The sequence below is a fragment of the Mauremys reevesii genome, linkage group 4 (genome assembly GCF_016161935.1).
Source record: "Mauremys reevesii isolate NIE-2019 linkage group 4, ASM1616193v1, whole genome shotgun sequence".
Lineage (NCBI taxonomy): Eukaryota > Metazoa > Chordata > Testudines > Geoemydidae > Mauremys > Mauremys reevesii.
This window is the reverse complement of record NC_052626.1, coordinates 4,731,080-4,757,702: the sequence shown is the minus strand read 5'-3', so window position 1 is coordinate 4,757,702 and position 26,623 is coordinate 4,731,080. Positions and strand designations below refer to the sequence as shown.

Below are 26,623 nucleotides of genomic sequence, written 5' to 3'. Positions count from 1 at the left end.
GGGGTTGCCGGTCATGCTGACTAATATTGACTCACAGGTTCCTTGCGTTCTCCCGTTGGTCTGGCTGTGTGTTGTCTCTATTCATATACTTAGATTGTAAGCTCTTGTGGCCAGTGACTGTCTTTTCATTCTGTTTGTACAGCACCTAGCACAATGGGATCCTGGTCTGTGACTAGGCCTCCTTGGTGCTATGGTAATACAAATAACTAATAATGATGATATCCAACAATCATAAAAAGCAGTATTCAGATGTAAGTGTCTTGAGCTGTTTGTATTTAAAGCTCTCTGTTGCTTATCAGAGGTAATGGCCTTGCTTTCAGCATATGGTGATGCTTGCCAATAGGCTAAGAAATTATGGGTCTGCATCTCCATTGCCACTCTTGTGTAGTCATATCCAGCCAGGCAAATTGGGTATTGGGCTCCTACATCAGAATGGTAGCATCCTGCATCCCCTTTGCAATCACTTTGCACTGGTATAAATTACATGGGCACAGGACAGTGGCGAGCTGGGCAACATAATAGTATTTTTTAAATTGTTTGGCTAGTCCTGTCACAAGGGAAATTACAATAAAATGGTTTATTATTTTATACAATATACTTCTGCTATGCAAATGCTTTTGCCAGAATATGAAGTATGGAAGCAGAAAACATAAAACATAAGCAGTGGAGTAGATTGTTTAGAAAGAAGATAAAAAGAAGATAGAAGTTTAGAAAGAAGATAAATTATACAAATCCCATGGTCCCTGCTTGTACAGGCTGTGTCTGTCACCGCTAAAGCTCTTCTGCGGTATCCTTGTTTTTCAAACCTCTGTTACTGCTCTTCTGACTTCCCACAAAATCTTTTTGTCCTGCTACTCACAACCTCAAGTAGAGTGGATGAAATAGTTAGAAAATAGAAGTGGAGTATCATTAGCTGACTACTCTCTAGCTAGGCCCTCTCACTGTGGGGGAACTCGTAAACTTGCCACTCTAAGTTAAAATAAGTAGATATGGTTACTTCAGTAACTGAACTTTCCTTATCTGCTAGAGGAAGGACAGTCCCATGAATACCGCAAACACTGAAGTTCTCTAACTAAAAATCTTAGTTATCTGAGCTGTTGGCATTTATCAGAACTGCCAGTGCTCAGCATTTCTAGACTAACCGAAATGTATTAGTATGAGTCTAACATAGTACCTACGAGCCCTAGTTCTGGAGCGGGACGCTGTTGCATTAGGAGCAGTACCAACACAGAACAAAAAGACGACCCCTGCCTCAAAGAGTTTACACTCTAAGTAAAAGACAACAGGTGGACAGATTCAGGAGCAGAAGGAAACAATGAGACAGTGTTGATCAGCATAATAAACAGGGCTCTCAGCACCCCACCTGACAAGTTTGAATATGTAAGTTGTCAGGTTTTAATGTGAAACATGTTGGCAAGCTAATAACAAATGCACAGGAGAAGAGCTAGTAGAAATTTTTTTTTAATATCACAATACTGATGAGGGTTATTTTTTTTCTTTTTTCATCCCCCCATCCCCCGTTTTCTGGCCAATTCACAGTTCTGGACAGAGTAGTGAAAATGCTGGTGACAAATTGTCACCCAAAATGTTGCACATTTTTCACAAAAATATTTTTGCCTTTTTCATTCACCTCTGCTACAGCATGGTCACCGACAGTTATCTCCTGCCTATTTGCAAAATAAATAAATGCATATATAAAAAGCGTTGTGGCATGCCATCAGCTGCCATAAATAGATGTTGCTCCATCGAAGTCAATGGAGCTGTGCCAATCAACGTTTGGTGTGAATCTAACCCAGTGTGTTAAAAAGCCATCTGCCTGAGAAATAATCTCAGTATTTAGAATCCTGTGCAAATAGGTGAGAATACATTGCAGTAGGCAAGCTTATTTTTTATTTCCCTCTCGGGTATTTTTCAGATACAAATTATGTAATTCATAGGATGTGATTGGTAACATTGCTAGTGCAGTTTTTCAGGTTCATTGGCATAGGAAAAATCCTGCCTGTTCTAATTATCTCTAGTTATCAAAGATGTGATTCAGAAAGGCATCTAATTTACCACTGTTCTACTCATACATAATAATCGTAAGATAAAATACCTCATCTGCAGTACAAAATGATAAACAAGTCTACAGTAGGTACCTATTCTCATAGTTTAGAATTTTAGAAAGTGTGTTTTGCTAAATGGGAAAATAATAGATTGCTGTGGATAGAAACGAGCTGTCATTCGCTTCGAAACTGCTAATGCCAGGAACTGAGAATAAATTTCCATTTAATTGATAAACAGTCACCTAAGAAAATTAATTATTTAGTCATTTTTTTTAAATGTAAAGCTTCAGAACTGTTTGGTATTATTTTTAAAATGTGTGCAAGTGTGTCTTTTTAATTACAATTTTCGTGTAATTAACATTCGTGAAAGAGGTTCAGAATCTGGGTTGGAGATATCCAGCATTCTGGCTTCCACTGGAAAGTTGGCACCATTTTCATGGAGATCATGAACGTTATTGATTCATGGATTAAAGGTCAGATGGGACCACTAGATCCTCTAGTCAGCTCTGTGTAACACAGGGACCATTAAATGTCACCAATAACTTGTTTTTGATTAAAACATTTCCCAGTAAGGCCTCCAGTCTTGACTTGAAGACATTAAGACATGGAGAATCCACCACTTCCCTTGGCAGTTTGTTCCACTGACTAATCACCCTCACTTGATAATCTGTGCCTTATTTCTAATTTGGATTTGTTTAGTTTCAATTTCATGCATTGGTTCTTGTTCTGCCTTTTTTCTGCTAGATTAAAGAGCCATTTAGTGCCCAGTATTGACTCCCTGTGAATACACTTATACACTGTAATCAAGTCACCTTTCAGTCTTTTTTTTTTCCTGGTAAACTAAATAGATTAAGCTCCTTAAGTCTCTCACTGTCAGTCATTTTCTCTAGACCCCCAAATCATTTTTGTCTTTCTTTTCTGCAGCCTCTACAATTTTTCAACGTCCTTGGAGTCTCTGATCTGCTTGGGATATGGCTAAAATTTAACCTCCCTTTAAAAATGCCATATTTATTTCCCCTAACTGTTTGTTATGATTGCTGGAGCCAGAGTGGGAAACCAGGAATTCCTGCGTTCTAATCTCAGCTCTGACAGTGATGTCTTCCGTAACCTTGGGAAAATCATCTAACCTTTTTTGCAGACCCAGGCATGGCTTGGTGCAATCTAGCCCTTAGTTTTTCTCAGTGGCTCAGTCATCAAGGAAGCACAGCTGAGTGTGTCTGGCAGGAAGGGATGTCAAAGGCAGAGCTGCCATCTGCTCCCAGTCACTTTCCTCGGTGCTTCCCTTGTCATCAGCATTTTTAACGTGTAGTTTGTTTTACAGGAGCTGGATCGGGAGCTGTTTAACACTCCCAGGTCAGCGTTTATACAAATGCCTAAAAGTCAGTGGCAAGGGAGCACTGATGGAGCTGGATGTGCTTTCAACTCCCTTCTCTCAGACCAGCTGCTCCTCCTCCAGCTGCTTCTCACAGACAGCTGGGCTGCTGCTTTGAAGACTTTTTTTTCCTGTTAAAGAGGCTAAATCAGGAGCTAGGAAGTTTCCAGTGCAGCTTTTTCTAAGTCACCCATGAAGAGCTGTTAGAGAAGAGGAGGGCTCGGGCTGACTGGATACGAGGGGTTGGAGTTGTCAAAGGCTTTCTGAGAATATTTCCTTCTGCGCGGGTCAATGAGGCTTTCACTGTAATTAGTCCAGCAGCTCAGTGCATGATCCAGACCAGATGAGGAGGCACGCGGAGGGTATTGGTGCAGTTTCCTGTTAAGAGATTTGGTTTTATTGTGTTACATACTGTGGCTTATATTATACAGCAGGTCAGATAAGATTATCAAAATGGCCCCTTCTTAGATTAAAATTCTGAATTTCTGCCCTTCAACCCCCAAATTCAGTGTTCCAATTGCTGCATTTCACCTAGCTGTGCATCATAATCATGGAAGATCCATATACAACCCTAAATTGGCCCAGGTTCACTTGAAAGACATATGAATTTCCCTGACCTTTCTGTAAACATGGTCTGAGATTGTAAGGAAACATGACTCCAGGTGAGTTTCCTGTAGTCTTGCGCTTTGTTATAAATGTTTTTGGTTTAACAATGGGATCTAAGAGAGAGCCATCCCTCCCTCCTACTGCTTGAGCCTGCAAATACAGGTGAGCAACTGCCAAAGAAGCCAGTGGGATTACTCGCCTAAGCAGAATTACTCTCAAACTTTTTTTGAAGATCAGACTATAGGTATAGATCAAATGTGGAAAAGCTATATATGTGATATACATTTTCTGTGTGTATATACAGACAAACACTCACTCATACGCATACATGTGTAGGTATCAAGAAATTCCTGAAGTATACTTCCCACATCCAAGTATATTTATAGACCCAAACACAGACACAAAAATAAAAGAAATGCAGTAGAACCTTGGAGTTATAAATACAGAATTACTAACCGACCGGTCAACCACACACCTCATTTGGAACCAAAAGTACACCATCAGGCAGCAGCAGAGACCCCCCCCCCAAAAAGCAAAAAGCAAATACTGTACAGAGCTGTGTTAAACATAAACTACTAAAATAATAAAGGGAAACTTTAAAAAAAAAGATTTGACAAGGTAAGGAAACTGTTTCTGTGCTTGTTTCATTTAAATGAGGATGGTTAAAAGCAGCATTTTTATTCTGCATAGTAAAGTTCCAGAGCTGTATTAAGTCAATGTTCAGTAGTAAACTTTTGAAAGATCAACCATAACATTTTGTTCAGAGTTATGAACATTTCAGAATTACGAACAGCCTCCATTCCCGTGGTGTTCGTAACTCCGCGGTTCTACTGTAAAAGCAATTGACCTTCGTTATTAAGCATCATACAAATACAACATCTAACCTAGCTACAAAGGCGAACATTTCATCAGTAACTGGGAAAAAATGCCTTTTAAGTGATGCTAGAATGATTCTGCCTTTTCCACTGCCTATCCCTCAGGCAGCACTTTACAATATGTTTCAGTCAGTTATTGGAAACAGCACTTGTTTAAATTTGCCCTGCGTCGCCAGCATTTTAAACACTGAAAAGCAACATCAGGAGCCAAAATCAAATGCTTATCGGTCTTCCCCAAATTTTAGGAATATAATATTTTCCATCGCAGATCACATCACCAGTTACTCTGTTGTTCTTCATGGAAAAGCAAAACTGGAATTCTAATCACAAAGAATATGGAGAGAACCATACCCAATTTTTGCCCGGTCCCTAGTAAATACTCAGACATCACTGACATGGACATATTAGAAGCGGATACTGTTATCAGAAGGGAAAAACTTTAGCCTGACAACTGGTGTTGTAGAAAAACCTTGAGATACACAGATTGATAGAAGGATTTGACTGGGACAGATTTAAGTGATGAGATGGCCAGATCACTTATATTGTCTTTGGATAGCAAAAAAGATACGAGAGCCCCCTAGCGTGGCTATTAGTATAATTAAAGATTGGTCACTCCAGGAGAGGAATGTCAGTCTAGTGGACTCAGTGTCCAAAGGCATTTCCACTAGTATTATACATAATGTTCTGGGGTTTTGTGCAGCTTCATCCATTGCTGAATTTGGGAGGTGGGTTTGGTAGGCTCTTGTATCTAGATCATAGAATCATAGAAGATTAGGTTTGGAAGAGACCTAAGGAGATCATCTAGTCTAACCCCCTGCTCAAAGCAGGACCAACCCCAACTAAATCATCCCAGCCAGGGCTTCGCCAAGCCAGGCCTTAAAAACCTCTAAGGAAGGAGATTCCACCACCTCCCTAGGTAACCCATTCCAGTGCTTCACCACCCTCCTAGTAAAAAAGTTTTTCCTAATATCCAACCTAAACCTCCTCCACTGCAACTTGAGACCATTGCTCCTTGTTCTGTCATCTGCTACCACTGAGAACAGTCTAGACCCATCCTCTTTGGAACCCCCTTTCAGGTAGTTGAAAGCAGCTATCAAATCCCCCCTCATTCTTCTCTTCTGCAGACTAAACAATCCCAGTTCCCTCAGCCCCTCCTCATAAGTCATGTGCTCCAGCCCCCTAATCATTTTTGTTGCCCTCTGCTGGACTCTTTCCAATTTTTCCACATCGTTCTTGTAGTGTGGGGCCCAAAACTGGACACAGTACTCCAGATGAGGCCTCACCAATGTCGAATAGAGGGGAATGGTCATGTCCTTTGATCTGCTGGCAATGCCCCTACTTATACAGCCCAAAATGCCATTAGCCTTCTTGGCAACAAGGGCACACTGCTGATTCATATCCAGCTTCTCGTCCACTGTAACCCCTACGTCCTTTTCTGCAGCTAGATCTGCTGGCTATTACTATCAGGTATTGCTGTTGGAGGCCCACTTGCCTGGGCTGATATAGGGAGATACTGATGAAAAATAATTTCCCATCCATTGATTTGTTTTTTCTGAGTCCTCCTATACCAGCCCAGACATCTCACCAGGGTTTACTCCGTATTAAGGCTTGGGGATAATTCTCCATTTTAGGGGCATATATTGTTATGGTTCCTATGAGATGAACCAGCTGAAAAGTGACCTCCAAGAGAAGTGATATTACAGGTCTTATTTCTTCCTGTCTCAGCCTACTGGGAGACAGGAGCAAATAATCTTGCCTGGGCTGGTATAGAAGAACTTGGAGAAACCAAATTAATAGGGAGGAGTTGCCACTCATGGCCACAAAATCTAAATAAATTCACTGAATGGGATATTATCTCATTAGAAAAGCCTACTACAGCCCGGGACTGCCTTGATACAGAACGTACAGTGAAAAGCAGTTACCTAGTTTAAAAAAAAAGAAAAAAAAAACCAAACTTGCTGTCATTCAGCTTGTCGTCTAGAGATCCTTAAAATCTTCCGGGTTATAATCATTATGATGCAATGGTACTTAGACTCACAAACATATTAAACATTCAAATAACTTCTGTTGTAACACTAGAATGTCCATCTCCCAAGGATAATTGTTTGAGAGAGTGAAGTGTACTTCCTTCGCAATTTCTCCTTAAATGTTTTTCCAGAGAGGATAGAATTCTGAAATGCGGGAACAAATAATGCAAATGAGCCAGACAGGCATATAATTCCTATTGTGCAAGGGAATACGTTTCCTCCTGGCCATTAACACCTCCAGTGGAAGTTTCAGACTATGCCATTTTATCCTGAAACAGCTGAGGAGTCGTCATATCGTGTCAAAAGGTCCTCACCTAGATTCTACTGCGAGCTCTGTCCTGTTGTAATAATTGTTTTTTCCTTCCTGTCTGTGTCCTTTATAAAAGGTTGAATACATATTTAATAGTGGTTGTTGCCATGGAACTAAGCAGAGTGAGCCCTCGGACCCCAAGCAATGTTAACTCTTTAGTGTTATATGGGGACGGTCATGTTAACACATTTGACTCTCGGGGCTTATTTATGACTTTGAAATTAACACAACAGGTCTCCATCCTAACTGTGGTGTTCATTGTTGATTTTTACCTTTTATTTTTTTTAATGCAAGCTACAACTGTTATTACCTGCAAAGATAAAATAAATAATGAATGAGTGTTCTGAGCTGGTTGTTTCTTCCAGTCAATTGGTATAGTTGGATCATGCTGAGTTTGAGCCTCATTATTTAAAGAGCTTTTGCCTTTTTTAAACAAAGAAACTTTTATTTAAAAGGCAAATATCTCATGAGAGTAAATACCCCATATTTGCCCCAATACGGGCATTATCTGGGGTGGGGAGTGGGAATTCTTAACTTAAACTTGTGGGATTTTCTATGGCTTTCTTCCATCAGGAGTGAGGGTCGTCTTTGATGCAGAACATATGGCTGGGTTTCACTCACACACACACAGATTTGTGGTTCCCTATGATTTCCCTGAGAGTTTGGAATCCTCCAGAGCTAAGGCACATCCACAAGGATGTCACTCGCCTTGCCCGCAGCTCCATCTCGTTGCATCCCATGAACTCATAGTTCCCACAGAAACTTCCCACATCACATGCTACCTGCCTTGTAGTGGGTTGTGCGGAGAGGGGGTGACTCTTCAAATAATATGGGGAGGAACCAGTGCAAATTACTATTCACACTGTGGACAACAAGGCATTTGGTTGGGGGGAGGGGATGTTGGAATCTAAGATAGCCCCAATCACCCCTTCTTCCCTACCCAAGGTTGCTGGGGGAAGGGAAGTGGATGAAGGATGAGGGCCTTACCTTGTTGACCTGAATACGCAGATCACAAAGTTGTTGCAATAACATGACCAGATACTTTCTGTCCACCCCTACTTGGAGAGATGCTCTGACAACTGTACCATCAGAATCTATTGTAAACTCTTTCCCAATTAGATCTTTGCAGAGACCAGAAATTCCATTTTGTGGAGGATTTCAGAATTTCAAAACTTAGTTACTTTCTGATTTGGAACAAAAGCCAAAACATTCAAAAATCTTTGCAAAACAGAATCTGAAAACTATTGGTTTAGAAACACTGGAGTGTTTTGCTTCAATATGAAATTCCACCTAGCAGGCGGAAGAGGAGCCTGATGCATAAGAGCTCTGGGAGTGCCAGCTGAGCTGGGAACCTCAAAGCTTGGGAGCCAGCATTCCCAGAGCTTCCACTCTGTCGGCTCCTCATCAGCCCACCGGGCAGGGTGCCAGTGAGCTGTAAGACTGGAATCTGGGCTCCCCAGCAACCCGCCAGGTGAGCTGTTGAGAAGCCGGGCAAATGAACTGGCAGGAAATCAGGTGCGTTTTGAAACGTGTCTGCATTCTCCAATGACAAACTGAATAGTTGAAAGAACGAGGAGTACTTGTGGCAGCTTAGAGACTAACAAATTTATTTGAGCATAAGCTTTTGTGGGCTACAGCCCACTTCATTGGATGCATGCAGTGGAAAATACAGTAGGAAGATATATATATATATATATATATATTATATTCATCAATTAAGGTGGGCTATTATCAGCAGGAAAAAAAAATCAGTTGTATTATCTCCTGATAATAGCCCACTTAATCGATTAGTCTCATTAGAGTTGGCATGGCAACACCCATTTTTTTCATGTTCTCTGTGTGTGTGTGTGTGTGTGTGTATATATATCGTCCTACTGTATTTTCCACTCCATGCATCTGATGAAGTGGGCTTTAGCCCACAAAAGCTTATGCTCAAATAAATGTGTTAGTCTCTAAGGTGCCACAAGTACTCCTGTTCTTTCTGCTGATACAGACTAACACGGCTGCCACTCTGAAACCTGAACAGTTGAGGGGTTTCTGGGTAGCTCTACTCACTATACTGAATATGGCCTTGCCTGCTACCTGTCTAACCGCCAGAAGTTTTCTGCACACATACTACACTAATAGGGAGAGGCTGGAAACGAGAGCGGGGTAGGGATGTAGGGATGTTGCTGTTTTAGAAGCTTTACGTTCTTTGGAACACTTAATGGGGCCCCTCGTCAGCTGGTTTCAGGCTGTACAGATCTGTGGACGTCACGGCACCAGCTGAGGATCTAGCCCAATTCATCTCTAGCCCAGGGGTTCTCAAACGTCATTACACCGCAACCCCCTTCTGACAACACACGTTACTACAGGACCCTGGGAGGGGCTATTGAAGCCTGAGCTCGCCCAAGCCCCACCACTCCTGTGGGGGGGCCAGAGCCGAAGCCCAAGGGCTTCAGCCACAGGCAGGGGGCCTGTAACGTGAGTCCTGCTGCCCAAGGCTGAAGCACTCAGGCTTTGGTGTTAGCCCCGGGCCCCAGCAAGTCTAAGCCAGCCTGGCGACCCCGTTAAAACGGGGTCCCGACCCACAGTGTGAGAACTGCTGCTCTAGTCTATTGATGAAGGTCTAACCCTAGCTGCCAGCGGTGGTAGAACTGGAGGGCCACAAAAGATGGAAAGGGACAGGGCATGCCCAGGCTGGGGGAGGATGGGGGCTTGGGATCATGGATGTGCAGATCCGTCTGTGCTCTGTCTGTTCAGCCGAGCACCCGTGTAGAGGTGGCTGTCCCAGAGTTAACGTCTGCCACCTCAACATACTATGAACAAAATTCTTCTGTTTTGCATGACTGTCTCTGCCCAGGTATTTTCCTTCACACCGGTGATGTTTTTACCTCCCTATGACTTTCAAGCTGCTTACAATCATTGTTAAAAGGTCCATCTTGCTGATTGTTACACAGGCATGAAGTACAACAGCTGAATACCATCATCTGTAACAAATGTTGTCTAAACCTGGTATGCTGCAAGGTTTAGTTTCATTTAAAGTATGCTGGTTATGTGTTGTCTTTAAGCTGCAGGCAGTTAGCAATGCCCTACCATTGGAGGTGCAGTTCCTATTTGGGTGGGTAGTGGTAGCCGTTTTCAGTTTATATCATACCTGGGTTAAATGCCAACACTTTGAAGATTATTGGGATCTCTGCAAAATAAGCTAAAAGCAGTGAAGAATCTAGGAACAATATGTTTTTTTATCAGATGCTGCCAATAGATAGTAACATTTTAAACAACAAAACACACTCAGTAAAGATTTCTCTCCAGTAGCAATTTTCTGTCTAAATGATTTTTTTTCAGTGGGAAATGCAGGTTCAGCAAAATTGAAAAATTCCATGGGAAAAATTAAATGAAATATTTGTTTTTGTTTCTGGTCAGTTTGAACTGAAACATTTATAGTCATCAACTCAAACTGAAGCAGTTTATTGTCAAAGCTGCACATTGCCTGATGGGAGTTGTAGTTTAGGTGTCTCATATCCTCATTCTTATTTTCATCAGAGCAAAAGCAAAGGTTGAAATATCAAAATTTCCCACCAGACCACAGTTCCAGTTTTCACTCAGTGCTATTCCACAGTAAACTTGTAGTATTATCACAGCAAGACTTTTACTTATTAACATTGAACAATTTGTAATGTGCCATATAGTGCAGCTAAATCCTACCTGATGAAAATTTCAGTCCTAGGGTTGCTGCATTGCAGGGCCTTTGATGAGTGCAGCCACAGCCAGTTTCTACTGCAAATTCCTTGACGGAAGGCTGCTTTACAGTCCATTAAACAGCTCACTTGGAGAGGTTTGGTTTATTTTTAGAGGTTTTACATTTTACTTCATCCTTTACAGACAGGAAATTTAACACGGAATGAAATCTGCCTTGGGACTTTTGGAAAGCACAAAAAAAGAGAAAGAGAAAGGGTGAGAGAGAGAGTTTAATCATCCTGCCGAGAAATAGGAGTGATCTGTAACTTTCTGTGCTCCATAGACTGTACACTCTTTTATCACACCATTCAAAGCCTCTTGTAGTACATGGTTTCAAACACAACCGCAGAGGTCTTCGCTTCTCAACAGGCAGTTCCTTGAATGAAAGTTCTACCCCATTAATACCCGTCACATGGAAGGAAAGCTTCATACAAGAGAGCAGTTTCTCTGTAGGGAGTCTTGATGGGTTTGGAATGAGCAAGCTAGGTTTCATGCAATATGTAATAACTGTGCCTAGGGCTGGCTCTGAAAGTAAGACCTATTAGACAGTCCTTTTAATAGTGATATGTAGATTTCTCGTGTGTTTCTGGAATAGGAGCTTTTCAGGGTTTCTTCTCTTTATTGGTCTAAAAGGAGCATAACAATGACACATAGCTTTTAAGAGTTTTCTCTAAAACTGTGTTTATCTACCACCAAATATCTTCCCCTTTCATATTCCGATTTTTCTGATCTAGAGAGCCACTCAGAAAGTTCTGGCTAGACTAGGACAGAAACCAGATTTTCTTTTCCTGGGAAATTCTACAATTTCTTTTTTTTTTTTTTCATTCCAAGAGGGAATAAAAACCAAAAGATTTTAAATTTTTGTGCAAAAAAACCAACAACCTATAAAATAAATATTTTTGTTTTGATTTTGACCATTGTAAATTGTTTTAATGTTTTAGATAAAAACAATTCATTTGATTTCTAAAAGTCATTTTGAAACAAAACATCAAAACATTCCATTCTGAAAATGTCAGAACGGGATGTATTCAAATAAAATTTTGTCAAAATCAACCCTTTTTTTTCAGAAAGTATTGATTTTGAAAAAAAAAATTCTGTTTTACAATTAGAAAACCAGTGAAAGGCAAGTACAAATTTAAGACATATCAGTTTTTACATATTTTTTATTCCATTAGAATCAAAAGTCTGACAAAGTGCCAAATTGCAAATCTAAATAGCTTTAAATAGCATTTCAGATCAGGGCATGTAAAAATTACAGGCATCTGCTAACTGGAGGAGTAAACTAACTTAACAGGTAGATGGAAAAGACAAGGATGGGACTGCTCACTTTGTTTCCTGGAGGCAACACCCTGGTGAGAATTGTACCAAATTATCTCATGTCCCCTAAGCTACTGCTGAGTTTTGTTCTGTTCAGGTCCTTATACCATGCTTCTCACTGTAGTCCTGGCACCCTGCAAGGAGGCTCACCCTCTGGGACTACAAAAATCAAGGTAGTAGGTTTTTCAGACAATCTGATCTTCATCCTATTACCTATCCATGTCCAACTTTTTGACTCTTCTCTGAGTTCATGGACCAATAACTGGTGTACGTCTCCATCACTCTGGAGGGCCCCTATTCTCCATTGCAATCCACCCTTGGTATGTCACGTGAAAGAATAATTCCTGTTGTGTCTCCTCCTCTCCTTTAAAGAACACTGTAGCTGTCTACAAAATTAAGTTTTATCTCCGCTATTGGACATCGACTATAAAACATTACAATACAGTACTCTGGATGTTACTTTTTTAAATTAATATCCCCATTGATGGTTATCCACCTCTAATCTCATGGACACGTGGTAGATTTGCCATATTGTAAACCTTTTGGGGATGTGTTATCATTATTTGCCATACTTATGTTGTTTTCATAGCTTACCTTCTCTAATAATCTGTCTCCTATAGATCCTCCTGCAGTGGAACCAGCATTTCTGGAGATTCGACAGGGCCAGGGTCGAAGCATCACTATGAGTTGCCGGGTGCTGAGAGCGTATCCAACTCGGGTTCTGACGTATGAGTGGAGACTGGGCAACAAGTTGCTGCGGACTGGTCAGTTTGATGCTCACGATTCTACGGAGTACATAGTGAGCAGCCTTTCCAGGGACAGTTATGGGATTTACAATTGTAACATCATCAATGAAGCCGGGGCGGGCCGATGCAGCTTCCTCGTTACAGGTAAGCTTTCCAAGGTGCCGGCAATGAGTTTTCCTGCAAAATGGTGTTTTCTACCAGAGAGAATGAGAAGAAAAGCATTTTGAGTATCCATGTATGTCCTACAGTAATACCACTGCTGCTCCAGTGGGTTTATTTTTAACATAAGATTTGCATCTCTGGTAACACACTTTAGGCGACTTAATGCCTAATGCTTGAATTAAAGCAAGGTTGGTAATGAAGTAGGTTATTAAGCATGTTTCATTGGTGCAAGGACAAAAATTGCTCAAATATCCTTCATTATGTCTGCAGACGGTTGTGGTCGAGATTGTGACACAAGGCATTGCTGGGAGAGCAAACAGATGACAAACTTTACAATCAACCCTGACTTTCTCATTGGCTTAAGATAGGTTAAAAGACCAAAACTCATGATTCAAGAAACTCTTGTACAATGAGGGTGGAAATCTGGATCCCTCATTAAAAGACATACAGAGAGAGTTTATGTTTCAGCAATGCAGTACCACAAAGTCAGGTGTGATTTACGGTCTCAGCTTTAGTCTAACCGTATCACATAATTAATGTACTAAACTTAAATTTGAGTTTATAACATGTCTTTAATATTCAGCATCAATGGTAGGATGGGGCTGTAAAGCATTTATCAGAAATACATGTCTTGGTTCTTTTTCAGTTGGAATTGTGTTGCCATTGTAAGTATTCGTCCTCTTCGAGGGCCTGATCCCCATATGACCTCATGGCCTAGTTCATGTTGGCAGTTAGCACTATGCCTGGCAGTAAATATTTACAGGATTGTGCCCATAATGAAGTGATCATTGCATATTGTTGTTAAACCTGCCTCGCAAATCTTAAAAATAAAGAAGTGATGAGATTTATCTCCAAATTCAGCCCCCTTAGTCAACAGATGTGGAATATGGTGGTAGAAGAAATCAAGACCAAGAAGACTGCAAAGCGTTTAAAGAAATTTTGTTTTTTTTCTTTTAACAAGTGCTGCCTGGCATCTTTTTCTTAGTGTTGGCACCATGGATCTCAACATGCCATGCAAACATGACTAGGTGAATATATCAATGAATGATGTCTGTGGTCCTTGGTAAAATTTAATCAAGCTTTAGGTTGGCCTGTCTATTTTGATCCTAAATGAAGGCAGTTGTTACCAGCGACCCTATGTTTTTGCAATGACTGTGGTTCCCAAGCATTGGTGTTTAATCCACAGGGTGGCTTGGAAGGAAACGCGAGAAAAAGTCCATTTCCTCGAATGAGTCAATGAAATCCAATTTATTGTTCATCACTCTTTGGACCCAGGACTGTGGAAAGCTATTCTAAGGCAATTATTTTGCTGAGATTGGGGTAATCTGTGTAGCCTCGGTGTGATTTATTACTGTGACAAAACAAGGAACCTAACTGAAATTAGTAATGAAATAGTTTTATGATGTACTCAATCCCCATCCCACCGTGTGCCACATCACTTTTTTATCTGTACCATTATGTGTGTTCAGCTCTTATTTTCCTGTTTTTAGTAACATTATAACCTCTTCTGGTGTGACCTCTATGCTTTTCTCAGTCTTTCAGGTTAAAGCCTGCATGTTCATGGTTGGTAAATATGCCTTTTAGAGGTGTGTGATCAAAACCCTCCTCTCATGTTAAGAGACAAATTGCAGCCAAGGGGACATATTCTGCTTCTAGATCTGAACAAGGCACATGAAGAATTGGAGAGAAAGGAAGTGGGGAAAGGGTTGAAGAAATGACTGAACCCAATAGATTTTTTTACAGAGCGTGAATACAGAGAAATTAGCTCACATCTTACAGCAAAACCCCATTGTTTTTTAAACTACTGCAGGAATCTGACAGCAGCAGGGTGCTTTTCTCTCAGAGTCAGCTTGAACAATGATAAATCAGATGGGTCTATTTCTATTCTATTTTATTTTTAAATTCTCATGCGGTAACACAGTGCCGCAACGTTTGGGTTGCAAAGACTGCAGAGGAAAATGCATGCACTTAGGCAAAAAAAACTTACGGAATTAAAAACGTATGTGGAAATATTCATATTGGTCTTAGAATTTGTAAAATTCAGTTTTACTAAACTTATATTTTTGAGCCAAATTTGAGGAAAAAAACAAAAAACAAATGATATGGAAAACAAAAAAATAATTACTCCAGTTTCACCAGAGTCAAATATGACCTCAGTGTTCTTAGAAAAATCACAAATCATGTGCAAAATGAAGATAAATTTTAACATTCACAAATGAAAATATTCTATATTTATCTCAAAGTCTGACATCACGCATCGTAAGTGAAGATCAATGGAAAGCAATTTTCAGGCATTATGTGGTGCAATTAAGATTCAGCAGAGACTGAAAGAAAATTGACAAAATGCTTGAATGCAGAAAAATGACATGAATATTGCTGACTGTATATGAGCCCTCATGCATGTGGAAGAACTGTTTGAATGCTCAGTTATGAAATGTAATCAGCAGATGAGAATTACTGCATGTGGCACCGTGGAACATGTGTGGGATGAGGTAAATGGCAGACTTCTTGATGTAAGGCCATATTCAGAAGACTTTGTTCAACTCTCATTAAATTCAGTAGGAGATATTTTTCTGTGTGTACAAGATCTCCGGAACTGTGTCCTAAGACTCAGTTCCTGACTACAGTGTCTGGCCTAGATAGCCAGGTCGAGCATTAGATAAATGCACTGGAGGTGTCACGACAAGGACACCTTCCCTTCCACTGTCCTAAGGCTGCTGAGATGCTCCAGAACCCAGTGGCAGGAGAAGATTCCAGAAGGGACCATTGTGATCATCAGGTGTAGCACAGGCCAGAGAACTCCCCCACCAAAAAATTCCTAGAGCAAATCTTTGGAAGAAACATCTAGTCATGATTTAAAAATTGCCAGTAATACAGAATCCACCACAGCCCTCTTTAAATTATTTCAATGGTTAATTACGCTCATTGTTACAAATGTATACCTTATTTGCATTCTGAATTTGCTAGCTTCAACTTCCAGTCACTAGATTGTGTTACACCTTTAATTGCTAGATTGAAGAGCCCATTGTCAAATATTTGTTCCTCATGTAGGGACTGTGATCAAACCACCCCTTAACTTCCTTTTTGTTAAGGTAAATAGATTGACCTCCTTGAGTCTATCACTATAAGACATGTTTTCTAATCCTTTCGTCATTCTCATGGCTCTTCTCCAAACCCTCTCTAATTTATCAGCATCCTTCCTAAAACTGCTAACACGAGAAGTGGGCACAGTATTCCAGCAGCAGTAACACTAGTGCCAAGTACAGAGATAATAGAAACTTCGTCTACTTACTCAAGATTCCCCTGTTTATACATCCAAGGATCGCATTAGCCCTTTGGGCTGCAATGTTGCACTGGAAGCTCATGTTCAGTTAATTATCCACCTTGACCCACAAATCATTTTCAGAGTCATTCTTCCCAGGATAGAGTCCCCCATCCAGTAAGTACGGGTTTCATTCTTTGTTCCAAGATGTTTACATTTGCCCATATTAAAACGTATGTGGTTTGCTTGTGCCCAGCTTACCAAGAAATCCAAATTGCTTTGTAGCAGTGATCTGTTCTCTTCATTATTTATCACTCCCCCAATTTTTGTGTCATCTACAAACTTTATCAGTGATGATTTTATATTCTGATCCAAGTCATTGATAAAAATGTTCAAGATTCACAAGGCCTTACACACATCACCCTTCCTCATGTGGCAGAAATGTTGGGGGGGAGATCTGCAAAGTAGCCCTACCTATCGCTTAATCTCTCCCACCCCTTCATTTCCACGCAGGTGGTGGGTGGGAAGTGGGACTCAATGCTGCACAGATTGCACACCACCTGCATGCCTCCCCACATCCAGCTGCTTCTGTGCACAGTGGTAGTGTATGAATTCCACCTCAAAGACACCTCCCACAGGCAGACGGGGGGAGCTGAAATTCATTAGTCAATCAAATAGTTCCATGATGGCAAATGGATTGTTGTTATAACTGTACATTTGTAGGACTAGCACTGAAATATGGAGTATTATTAGCACTACAGGTTCTGCTGCCTACGCTCAAGGTTACCTGACACTTCACATTATAAGACCCTGTTTTAGTTGCTTATAGCTTTGCCAAACTTTAACCATTTGGACTGAAATTTTCCATGTTGGGTGTCTGCATCAGGCTGAATTATTTGGGAAATTTTCAGCAAGAACAGTTGTTGTCACTTGCAAGCATAAAGTTAGGGGAAATGATGTCAGTTTTATACATTACAAAATACTTAAAACTATTTTGTTGAGCAACTCTAGCAAGTCCATGCATTGTAGCAGGCACTTGAAACTGAGCCACAGGGTCGGCCTGGTGTCAGGGATGTACCGTTTGCTATCCCTATGAAAATCTATCCACATTTGTGCATGTTACAATTCTGTGAAAATTTGAGTTGCACATGCTCAGTACAGACCTGTTTTAATTGGCAGCTAAATTCTCCAAAGATTCTGTCAGTACGGAGCATGCTCAGGTGCCCAGCAGGAATGTTCCTGCAGTTTATCCTCCTGACAGTCAGGGGCGGCTATTGTGCAATGCATATGACCTGAGAACAGGAAGACTCTCTCTCCTGTGCTATCAATGCTCCCGCTCTGGGAACTAGGTAGCATGGAGGAGGAGGAGGAGGAGGATGCTTCCTGACTGCAGTGCAGATGGGTGCGGAGCCCTGGGGGTGACACCATCGATGCTGTGCATTAAATGAAGCAGGGGTCCTGTGGAAAAAATAGCATGGGGTCGTGTACTTAAAGGCTGTATCATAATGCATGTGCACAAGGTGGGCTGAATTAAGGTTGCACAGGCAACCTTAATACTGGCAGTTCCTTACTTTTGTGTGTTTGACTTTCAACCTTAACGTTCATTTAGTTAATGTAGGGTTTTGTATGTAGTATTATCAAATAAGCATAAGGGAGATAATATTCTGCAATAATCCCGTTCACACATTATTTCCTTGTAATGTGGATAGAAATGCCTGGGTCCGTGGATAGTTGCCTTTAAAAATAAATATGAGAGCTAGTTGATCTTTTTGTATAAAAACTGATTTTATGGAAAATTATTACGCTGCCATCCTTCCATTCTTTACTGATTGCATCTCTCGTATCAGCCGTTCCATGATTTTGCCCAGGATTAATTCCAAATGAATTGGTCTACAGTTACATGGATCATTCCATTCACCTTTTTTAAAATATTGGCAAAAAGTTAGTTTCTGCCAGTCCTCTGGAACTTCCCCAGTGTTCCAAGATGTATTAAAAATTTACCTCTGTGGTTCAGAGTGCTTCTTGGTCAAGTCTTTAAAAAATATTAGGCTTTGGAAGTTTAAAAATATCATCTCAGAGTCCAACTGAGTTCTTTTCTTCTTGGGGCTGTTTGGTAACCTACTAGTCCCTGTGTGTGTTATAAGTTCCCCTCCATGCATCGGCACAGAGAATATCAGTTGTTTGAGCCCCCAGCTACAGAGCCTTGGCTCTTTAGTTCAAGCTGCTGCAGCTCATGCTTTTAGCTTTGGAAGTGCCTTGTTAAGTCCCTGATGTGTCAGCCAAGAGGCAGCTATTTGCCCAACTGGTAATGGTTTTGCAGGTCTACTTCGGCCCTTAGAAATAGCTGTACGAACTTATAATCTTCAAAATATGCCCTCAGCGATACCTGTTCAACCCTGTTCCTTCAATGGACATGTGTAGATGAAACTGACTGGGACATAATATACAATTCTGTCAATGCTGCACAAAAAGGAATAGAATCAGACTCAGTTCCTCTTAGCTGTATTGGCTCTGCAGGGGGGGCAGGAGTTAGCAGCAGCAAAAACTTACTGTCATTTCTAAATTAAAGAAACATGACTAAATACACACAGGGAGCAGAGCTGTTGGGTAACTAGGGAGCATTTTTTTAATCTAGTTACTTTTCAGAGTCGGATTCCACTTTAAGCAATCAGTATATCCCTTCCGTTCTGCATGGGAATTCCAAGTCCGTTTCATGCCTTTCTTCCTTTGGTCTAAGAAAGCAGGTCATTAAGGGGTCTGGACTCATCACATTTTACCCTTATGCTTATATATCTGTACAGCACCCTGCACCTGCACTGTGCAGTATGACCTTGAAATGGCATCAGAGTTATAGTGCTGTATTTGATAAAACCCACTATACGCTTCACTCCTGTGACATCATCTTAAAATATTTTGTATGCGTTTCTAATGGAGTTATTAGCCAAGTTAAACCTATTCTAGCTCTTGATTTTTTTCTAGCTCGTGTTATCTCAGATTGTGCGATACATTTAGAGTAGAGTCTTTCTAGGGAAACATGAAATATATATTGTTTGCAGCAAAACCAGAACGTTCACTTCCCAAGTCTTTTTTAACAAAAGACCACATGAAGCAACAAGGAAAATCGCAGATTTTAGAAAGCTTATTTGACAGCATCAGGATTTGTTTCAGGATTTAGGAATGTGCTTGAGCAAATGATCCCAAACCGATGTCAGAGAGCATTTATCTTCCTAGGGTAGCGTGGAGCATTCTGCCAGCGGGATCATCAGGAACCCAGCTCACATTCAATGCAAGTAACTCAGCTAAATGCTACGTGAATTAGACGTTGACTGCATGGAATGTGTAATGGTAGCTCTAGTGTCTAATGTTGCAGAGAAAGCTCTTGTGAAGACTATCAAAGAGAGTGGGGCTAAGAGAAGTAAGAAGGGAAAGAATGGATGAAGAATGGAGAGGGGCCTGGTAAAAGAGGAGAGAAGTAAAACCAGGGAAGAGGCAGGAGTGGAGGAGGATAAAATGATGCTAATTCAGGCATCACAGAATGAAAGGCCCAACAGGGGAAAGGTGAATTACTTGACCTAAAGAACATTGAAATTGGCATTAACCTTTGCTCTTAAAACACCGGCCTTTTATTTTTGCCATTGATGAGATGTCATTTCACGTGATAGACTACAGCAGCTCAACTGGGTAGATGGCCAGCTCTGTCGGAGTCGCTCTTTGCTATAGGCCTTTTGGCTGCAAAGTGTTTAGGGCCAGATAATGATATGCTTACTTTGAGTAGTCCCTGGGACAGCTCTAGGAAGAATTATTATTCAGTCTGAGCAAGGGTATTTGAATCTATCCCTCAATAATTAAAACACGTCTGGTTCCTGTTAATTCATCCCAGTCTTCCTCAGTGGTTTCCTTCAGGTATCGAGGGCACATTTCTGGCAATCTGTGTCTGTTGAATGTGGTCGGAGTTAAGATCTCTCATTAGCAAACTGAAAGTAGGAAAGGCAGAATGAGGCACAGACTCTTCCTGTTTGCAGTGCTTTTGATTGACTCAGAGACCAGTAGCTCTAAAGTGACAAAAGATAAACGGATGAGCTGAAATCAGTGTGGAAAAACTAACCAGATTTTTTTTTTTACTTCATTAGTGCATAAAGAGCTAATTAAAGGGACTACTTAGACGTAGCCCATTAGCTCAGTATTTCAGAAACATAAAATATTCTCTGTTTGCCTGATCCCTGTTTGAAAGGACACGTCAACTTGAAATCTGTTAGAGTGAAAACTAGTTTCAGGTACTACATCCTCCCCCAATTCTGCCAGCTCATTTTAATGGATTGGCAGTTACATTTTCCTATTTCAAAAACATGCTTTTCTCTTTCCTGCTGATGTGTTGGAAGGTGCTTGTAAAGATATGGGGAAACTGACTAAATATCTGATTTATATGGGGGAAACAATGAAAATGTCTAAACACAAAGTGCAATTAAAAAAACCTGATTTTTTCTCTAATCTCTTTCCATTCTAATCATCTTAAATGTTACTTATAATAACAGTAGTTAAAAAATTTTTCAGGCGGAAGTGTCGTTTTTAAACTGATGGTGTCTCTGTAATCTGAAGGAGATTAAGACACCATCATAGGTATGTTACATTTTGGCATGAACAGCAACTCTGATGATCGATGAACCTTTAGCTTGCCAATGTGTGAAAAGTAGGTTCTTTGGATGAACTGCAGGCATTCCTGAAGATATTGGTACTGTTCTTGGTGCTCCGGGCCTCAATTTCTCTTACATAAATGTCCCATAGTCAGTGACCCTTCACTGAATTTTCTGATGTGTTTTAAGAAATGTAACAATTTTTCTCCCAAACTTGTAATTGTCAGTTTTCCTAGGATGTAATTCAGTTCCACTGAAGTCAGTGGCAAAACTCATTACTTCAGCAGATCCGAGGTTTGACCTAGTCTGTTGGCTCCGGTGTTTTCTGAGTGATATCTGTCATAGTTCGGCATATGTTAATTGCTAGAATTTTGGTTTTGTGTCAGTAGTTTCTAACATTTGTCGTGAGGATCTGTTCTTTTCTATGTAGGTTCTTATACCATAATCATTCCTATTCTATCTGAGTGCCTTCCAATAATGCATTGAGCGAAGTGAGTAACATCTGTTAGCTGGTTGCCATTAACATTAATCTAAAGAGTCTTTCTTTGGCGTTTCTGTTTCTGTTTGTTTTTTCTCATTTTATCTTGAAGCCCAAATTGTCTCTGCAAATGGTAGCCTCAAGGGCCATTATTACAATTCATTGTGAAGATTCTGCAAAGTAGGTCTCTGTTGCAGGGATCCTGTGCCAATCTTATGATGCTTTGTGCTGTGTTCTGAGTGAATTCAATCAGGGTTTTTAGCATTCCCTCTTCCCGGAGGTATTTGTTAGCTGTTTTATCATCTTGGTGCAGCTTAACTCACATTTAATGTCAGAACAATCCAAATGTTTCATCACAGTGAAGACATGAAAAGACAAATGACTTTAAAGAACTTCTGCAAATGTATATCCCACAGATCGCTCAGGATTCACTTTTTAAATAGACTGTTCACATTTTAAGATGTTTGAAATGAATCTAAAAAAGTTCCTGTGCTCTAATGTGAATCTGTGGTGTTTTGGTCTTCTAAGGATCTCGTTTTTGCTTCCAAGAAAATCTATCATCTGTCTCATCCTGTCTGAATCTTAGTCAAATGACTTGTTTTCTTAATTAGTGTCTGACAGACTATTTTTAAATCTGTATTAACTCATTTTGTAACAGTTATCCACAAAAGTCTAAATGCTCAGAGAACCTGTAGCTAGCCCATCATTCAGGTATTTTTCTTAAAATAAAGTGGTCCTTTAACTCTCATCTGGTGTCTAGGTTGCTCATAATTTCACGAGTGCATTGTTACGGGTCGCTTCTGATCGACTACTTGCATTGATCTTGGTGAAGTAACCCACTTACTGCTTTCAGATATTATTTCATCTACCTTATGATTAGCTGTGACATTTGCTTGAACTGTTAAGATACTGCTTGTAGTTTGGCCCCAGGTTCATTCCCTGACTGCATTCTTATCTCTCAAGACATACTCGGATAGTTTGCTTTAATGGACAATTTTCTCACAGTTCTCCTTTTGAAATCTGCCATACTGCAGGGTTGAGTCCAAAGTCCGATTCCTTTTGCTCTTTATCTTCTTCTCTTCAGTCGTATTACTGAGAGCCTTGGATTGAATTTTCATCTCCTTGCTGCTGATTTACAGATTTACAGCTCGAGCAGAGATGGTATCTCATTGACTTCTGTTTTTGAAATTTGCTTTTAAGCCATACAAAAGTGGAGGAGGAGGAGTTTTCCTTTTTACATCTCAGTGCCGGTAAGACCAGCCGTCTGATTTTCAAAGGTGCTGATCACGTGCAGAGCCTGCTGACTTAAGTGGGACTTGTGAACACTCCGCATTTCTGAAAAATCAGGCCACCAATGTACGACTGGAACATCAGCTGCTTCTCTGACTGGATGTCTACGTCTCCTGAGTGGCAGCCCACTGAAAGCTTTATTTTTAAATCAACTTGGGGATGGATTTGGGCTATTTTACATACTCTCACAAAAAGGACTAGTTAAATGGCTGATTGGAGTCAGATTTATATACTGTACGTAGGGTGTCATTGCTTAACTGTGTCAGGGTTTAGACTGAGATCCCACGGAAATTCTTGCTTTAGGTTTTCATACACTTTGTGTATGTCAGTTCCCAACCAATAAGCTATGTTTAATAAGTATAGTATAGTAATGGCAAAGGTCTCTGTCCTGCCACCTCTGCAGTGGAGGAGACCCCCCAGCTATGGTAGAACTTTGTCATCTTATTTGTAGTAGATAGAATTCTACTCCATTAGGGCTTCTTCTGCACTGCTGTGGAGAAGGGAATTGTCCTCGAAGATCCTGAGGGGAATCAATATCACTAACAAGAGATGTGAATTAATTTTGTTACTAAACAATAGAGAGCTCTCTTATGCCAATATACATGCCACTCCCGCTTTGTTTCTTTTATTTCTTAAATTCCTTATCACACTAGAGTGAACATACGTTCTTTTTGTGTGTGTCTTTGACGTGCATGCCAGCGTACTAACAGAAATCCTGGATCTATTTACTGCCGGGAGAATTCTGTGCCAAAAAAATTAAAAATTCTGCATGCAATGTTTTGAAATGCTTCATATTTTATTCGTCAAAATAATACAATATAATCATGCCCGTTTCAATAATTTTGGTAATTTATTTCAAAACACCTGTCAACAAGTATGTCTGTAATAGTACAGACAACAAAAAAGATTCAGGAAATGTTTTTGACAAATAGATCCCTTACTAGATGTAGGAATACAGGACTTTGAGTAATAATTCATTTAAACTACAATACAGAAATGTATTTCCTGCATCCCTCAGAAGCAGTGCAAAGGCTTGGGGGAGTCAGGGGTAATGGAGGAGCTGAGGGACAGGGAAGTAATTCCTGGCAAGGAGCCTGGGAGTGAACTTGGAACGTTATTGGGTCTGAGTGGGAGAAGTATGGAAGAGGTTTTTATTGGGGGGGGGAGGAAGGATTGTTAGGGAGTTGGGGAGTTCCCCCATGCAGACCCGGGCTGACCCCAGCCTTTCCCATCTGCCCGTGTCCCTTTCCTCTTCCCATGCCCATGTGTCCCAGCCCCCACTAGCCCATCCCCATTCTGTGGTCCCCCCCACTAGCCCTTCTGAACCCCAGTCTATGTGACCCTCGAGCACCCCTCTGTCGCCCCCCCATCCTGTGCCTCCTCACCTGGCCTCGCAGGCAGGGTGCTGTCAGGAACGCAGCCCATCCCCTCATCCCTATCAGCTGCTGGTGAGCCAGCTGCCCTCCGTTCTGGCACCACAGCAGCCCCTGGTGGGCGAAAGGTGTAACTGCAGTGTCTCTGGCAGAACGTACTTTTTGAAGAGAAAAAATCCACAGGGGACATGAGTTCTGCACGTGCGCAGTGGTGCAGAATTCCCCCAGGAGTAATCTACTGAAGAGTGAACACTTCAGCGATCTAATCATGTTGCAAAAATGAAAAGACCATTGAAAACAGTCTGGTGTCTGAAGCTTGGGAGATTCTGAAATGGAGGTAGACTTACAGCTCCAGAGGAGCCCAGGGCCAGACTGTGCCCAGCACCTCAAACTGTGGCCAGGCAGCTCAGCTCAAATTCAGACACCTTAAATAAGGGCCAGATTTAATGTTCTCCAAACCCACCATCTCCCAACATGAGACTTCTGGCTGGATTTTCAGAAGAGCTCCATGTCCAGCGTGATAACCTCTATTGACAGTCTGACTGCTTAATCTGATGCCTAAAAGAGAGATGAGCTTGTTTGAAATCTGACTCCAATTTTGGGGGCTGATCTTTTCTGAAAATTCCAACCATAAATTGTATTACACAAGGTATCTCCTGGCAAAAAAAAAATCAAACCCTGTACTGATTGTTCTGGAGAAAATAGTGTTTCAGCAAATCTACAGAATCTAACTGTTGTCTGGGGAGTAGAGCTGAGCGAAACTAATACTTTTCTCTTCATGAGTATTCACGTGTTGCACTTCAGATTTTCCCAAGAGTCTGCAAATTTGATCCATTTCCACTGCCAAAAACAGCTGTCAGTTTTAGTTGTGGTGCAGTTCATGCCATAAGCAAAAGGCCTCATTATTGTTGTTTTGTTTTTGTGTGAGTTTTAAGAGGGATTTAAACGTGAAAACAAGGGCTTTGCTGTTGAGTTCAGAACAATCAAATCATGAAAAAGAGGGCATGGTATTAAAAAAATTGTGAAGTTCATAGAAAATCTCATCATATTCACCTCAAAATATCATATTTACTACTGAGAAACAGGATTTTTTCCCATCCAGAATTCACTCTTTTTTTTTTTTTTTTTGAAGAAACCAGCTACATAGGTTGAGGCTACCCCAGAAAATGGGTTCCATGCAATCTTTAAAACATGATTATTTTCCCCTACTACCAATGTTGCAGTCAGTGAAAATATTATTATGCAGCTGTTCTGGAAAGGACCCTCTGGATAGTCTCAATATATGTGGGAAGGACTGTGGGGCTTACTGGAGTGAATTTTGCTCTTTGGCATTGTGCATTCCTATTTAAGAGGGACAATCTACAAAGGCTAACGAATGTGAACTGCTAATATGGCTTTCCTATATACTAAGGGCAAGGCCATGGTGAAATCAGTGATTATTCCCCCACCCTCACCATTAACTACATCCTCTGTCAGCATGTGAAGATGTTTATTGCATCTTCCATTGTGGTTTGATCATCTCTAGTCTTCTCATTGGTAAAATCCTTCTGGATGAATTAACATGCTCCCTCTATTAATAACTCTTTAAAGGCTAGTTAACATGCTCTGAAACAGGCAATGTGGTTTTAGTTAGTGATTGCTGGTGTTGATCAGCAATGCTGGATATATTCTGTTTGATGCTCTGAAGATGTTTACAGAAAGGTAGAGGCTGTAAATATTTCAGTTGCTATTGCTGACTCACACCCTAGAACTGTGCATACCTCTTCACTGGGTAACGGCTTCACTGCTGTGCATGAGTGATGTGTGGCTGTCGCTGGCTGAAGCACGTCCGCGCACTACCTGTAGTGCCGTGCATACCAGTGACAAAGACATAGAACCTGCAGGGGAAAGAGCATTCTCATGCCCCATTTAATTTCTCCACTTTCCCAGAAGATTAGTACTAATTCACACCCTAGGAGCTGAGGAGGCCGTTCTCATTTTCCTCTGATCTTCGGTTGTGTTTTTCTCCAGATAGCATTAGAAGCAGAAGGATTGTTTCTACAGGCTGATTTGTCTTTATGGCGAATGCTTAATTTGTGTCAGCTTGCTGGTTGCCCAGCAGGACTCCAGTGCAGCATGCGGTTTCTAACCACGCTGAGGTGCAGCGAGTCAAAGCAAGGGCTAGATTGTGGTTGGTCCTGTTGTGGTGGTCAAGGAGTGGGAAAGGAACAAGGAGCTTTTTCCCCCACTCCGTTATGTCCCCATGCAGGGGCTGGCTGCATTTTCAGGCCATGCAGCGTACTTGGGTGCAAGCCTTTTCAAGGTGGATGATGAAGGGCAGGGAGATTGGTTCCTCCAACTCCGTATGAGCCATCAAGGTTGCCCAGCTGCACAGGGGGAACCTATGCACTATTAAATGCTGCACCAGCA

General features: G+C 41.0%; 1 protein-coding gene across 11 annotated transcripts in view; it reads left to right on the top strand.

Annotated features, from left to right (window-relative positions):
• MDGA2 (MAM domain containing glycosylphosphatidylinositol anchor 2) overlaps nucleotides 1-26,623 on the top strand; it is a 632,812-nt gene that overhangs the window by 472,416 nt on the left and 133,773 nt on the right. For all 11 annotated transcript variants that reach the window (XM_039537891.1, XM_039537889.1, XM_039537890.1 and 8 more), the window contains exon 9: nucleotides 12,893-13,162. In XM_039537891.1, the coding sequence (XP_039393825.1) occupies nucleotides 12,893-13,162 (270 nt within the window). The remainder of the gene's footprint in view (nucleotides 1-12,892; nucleotides 13,163-26,623) is intronic.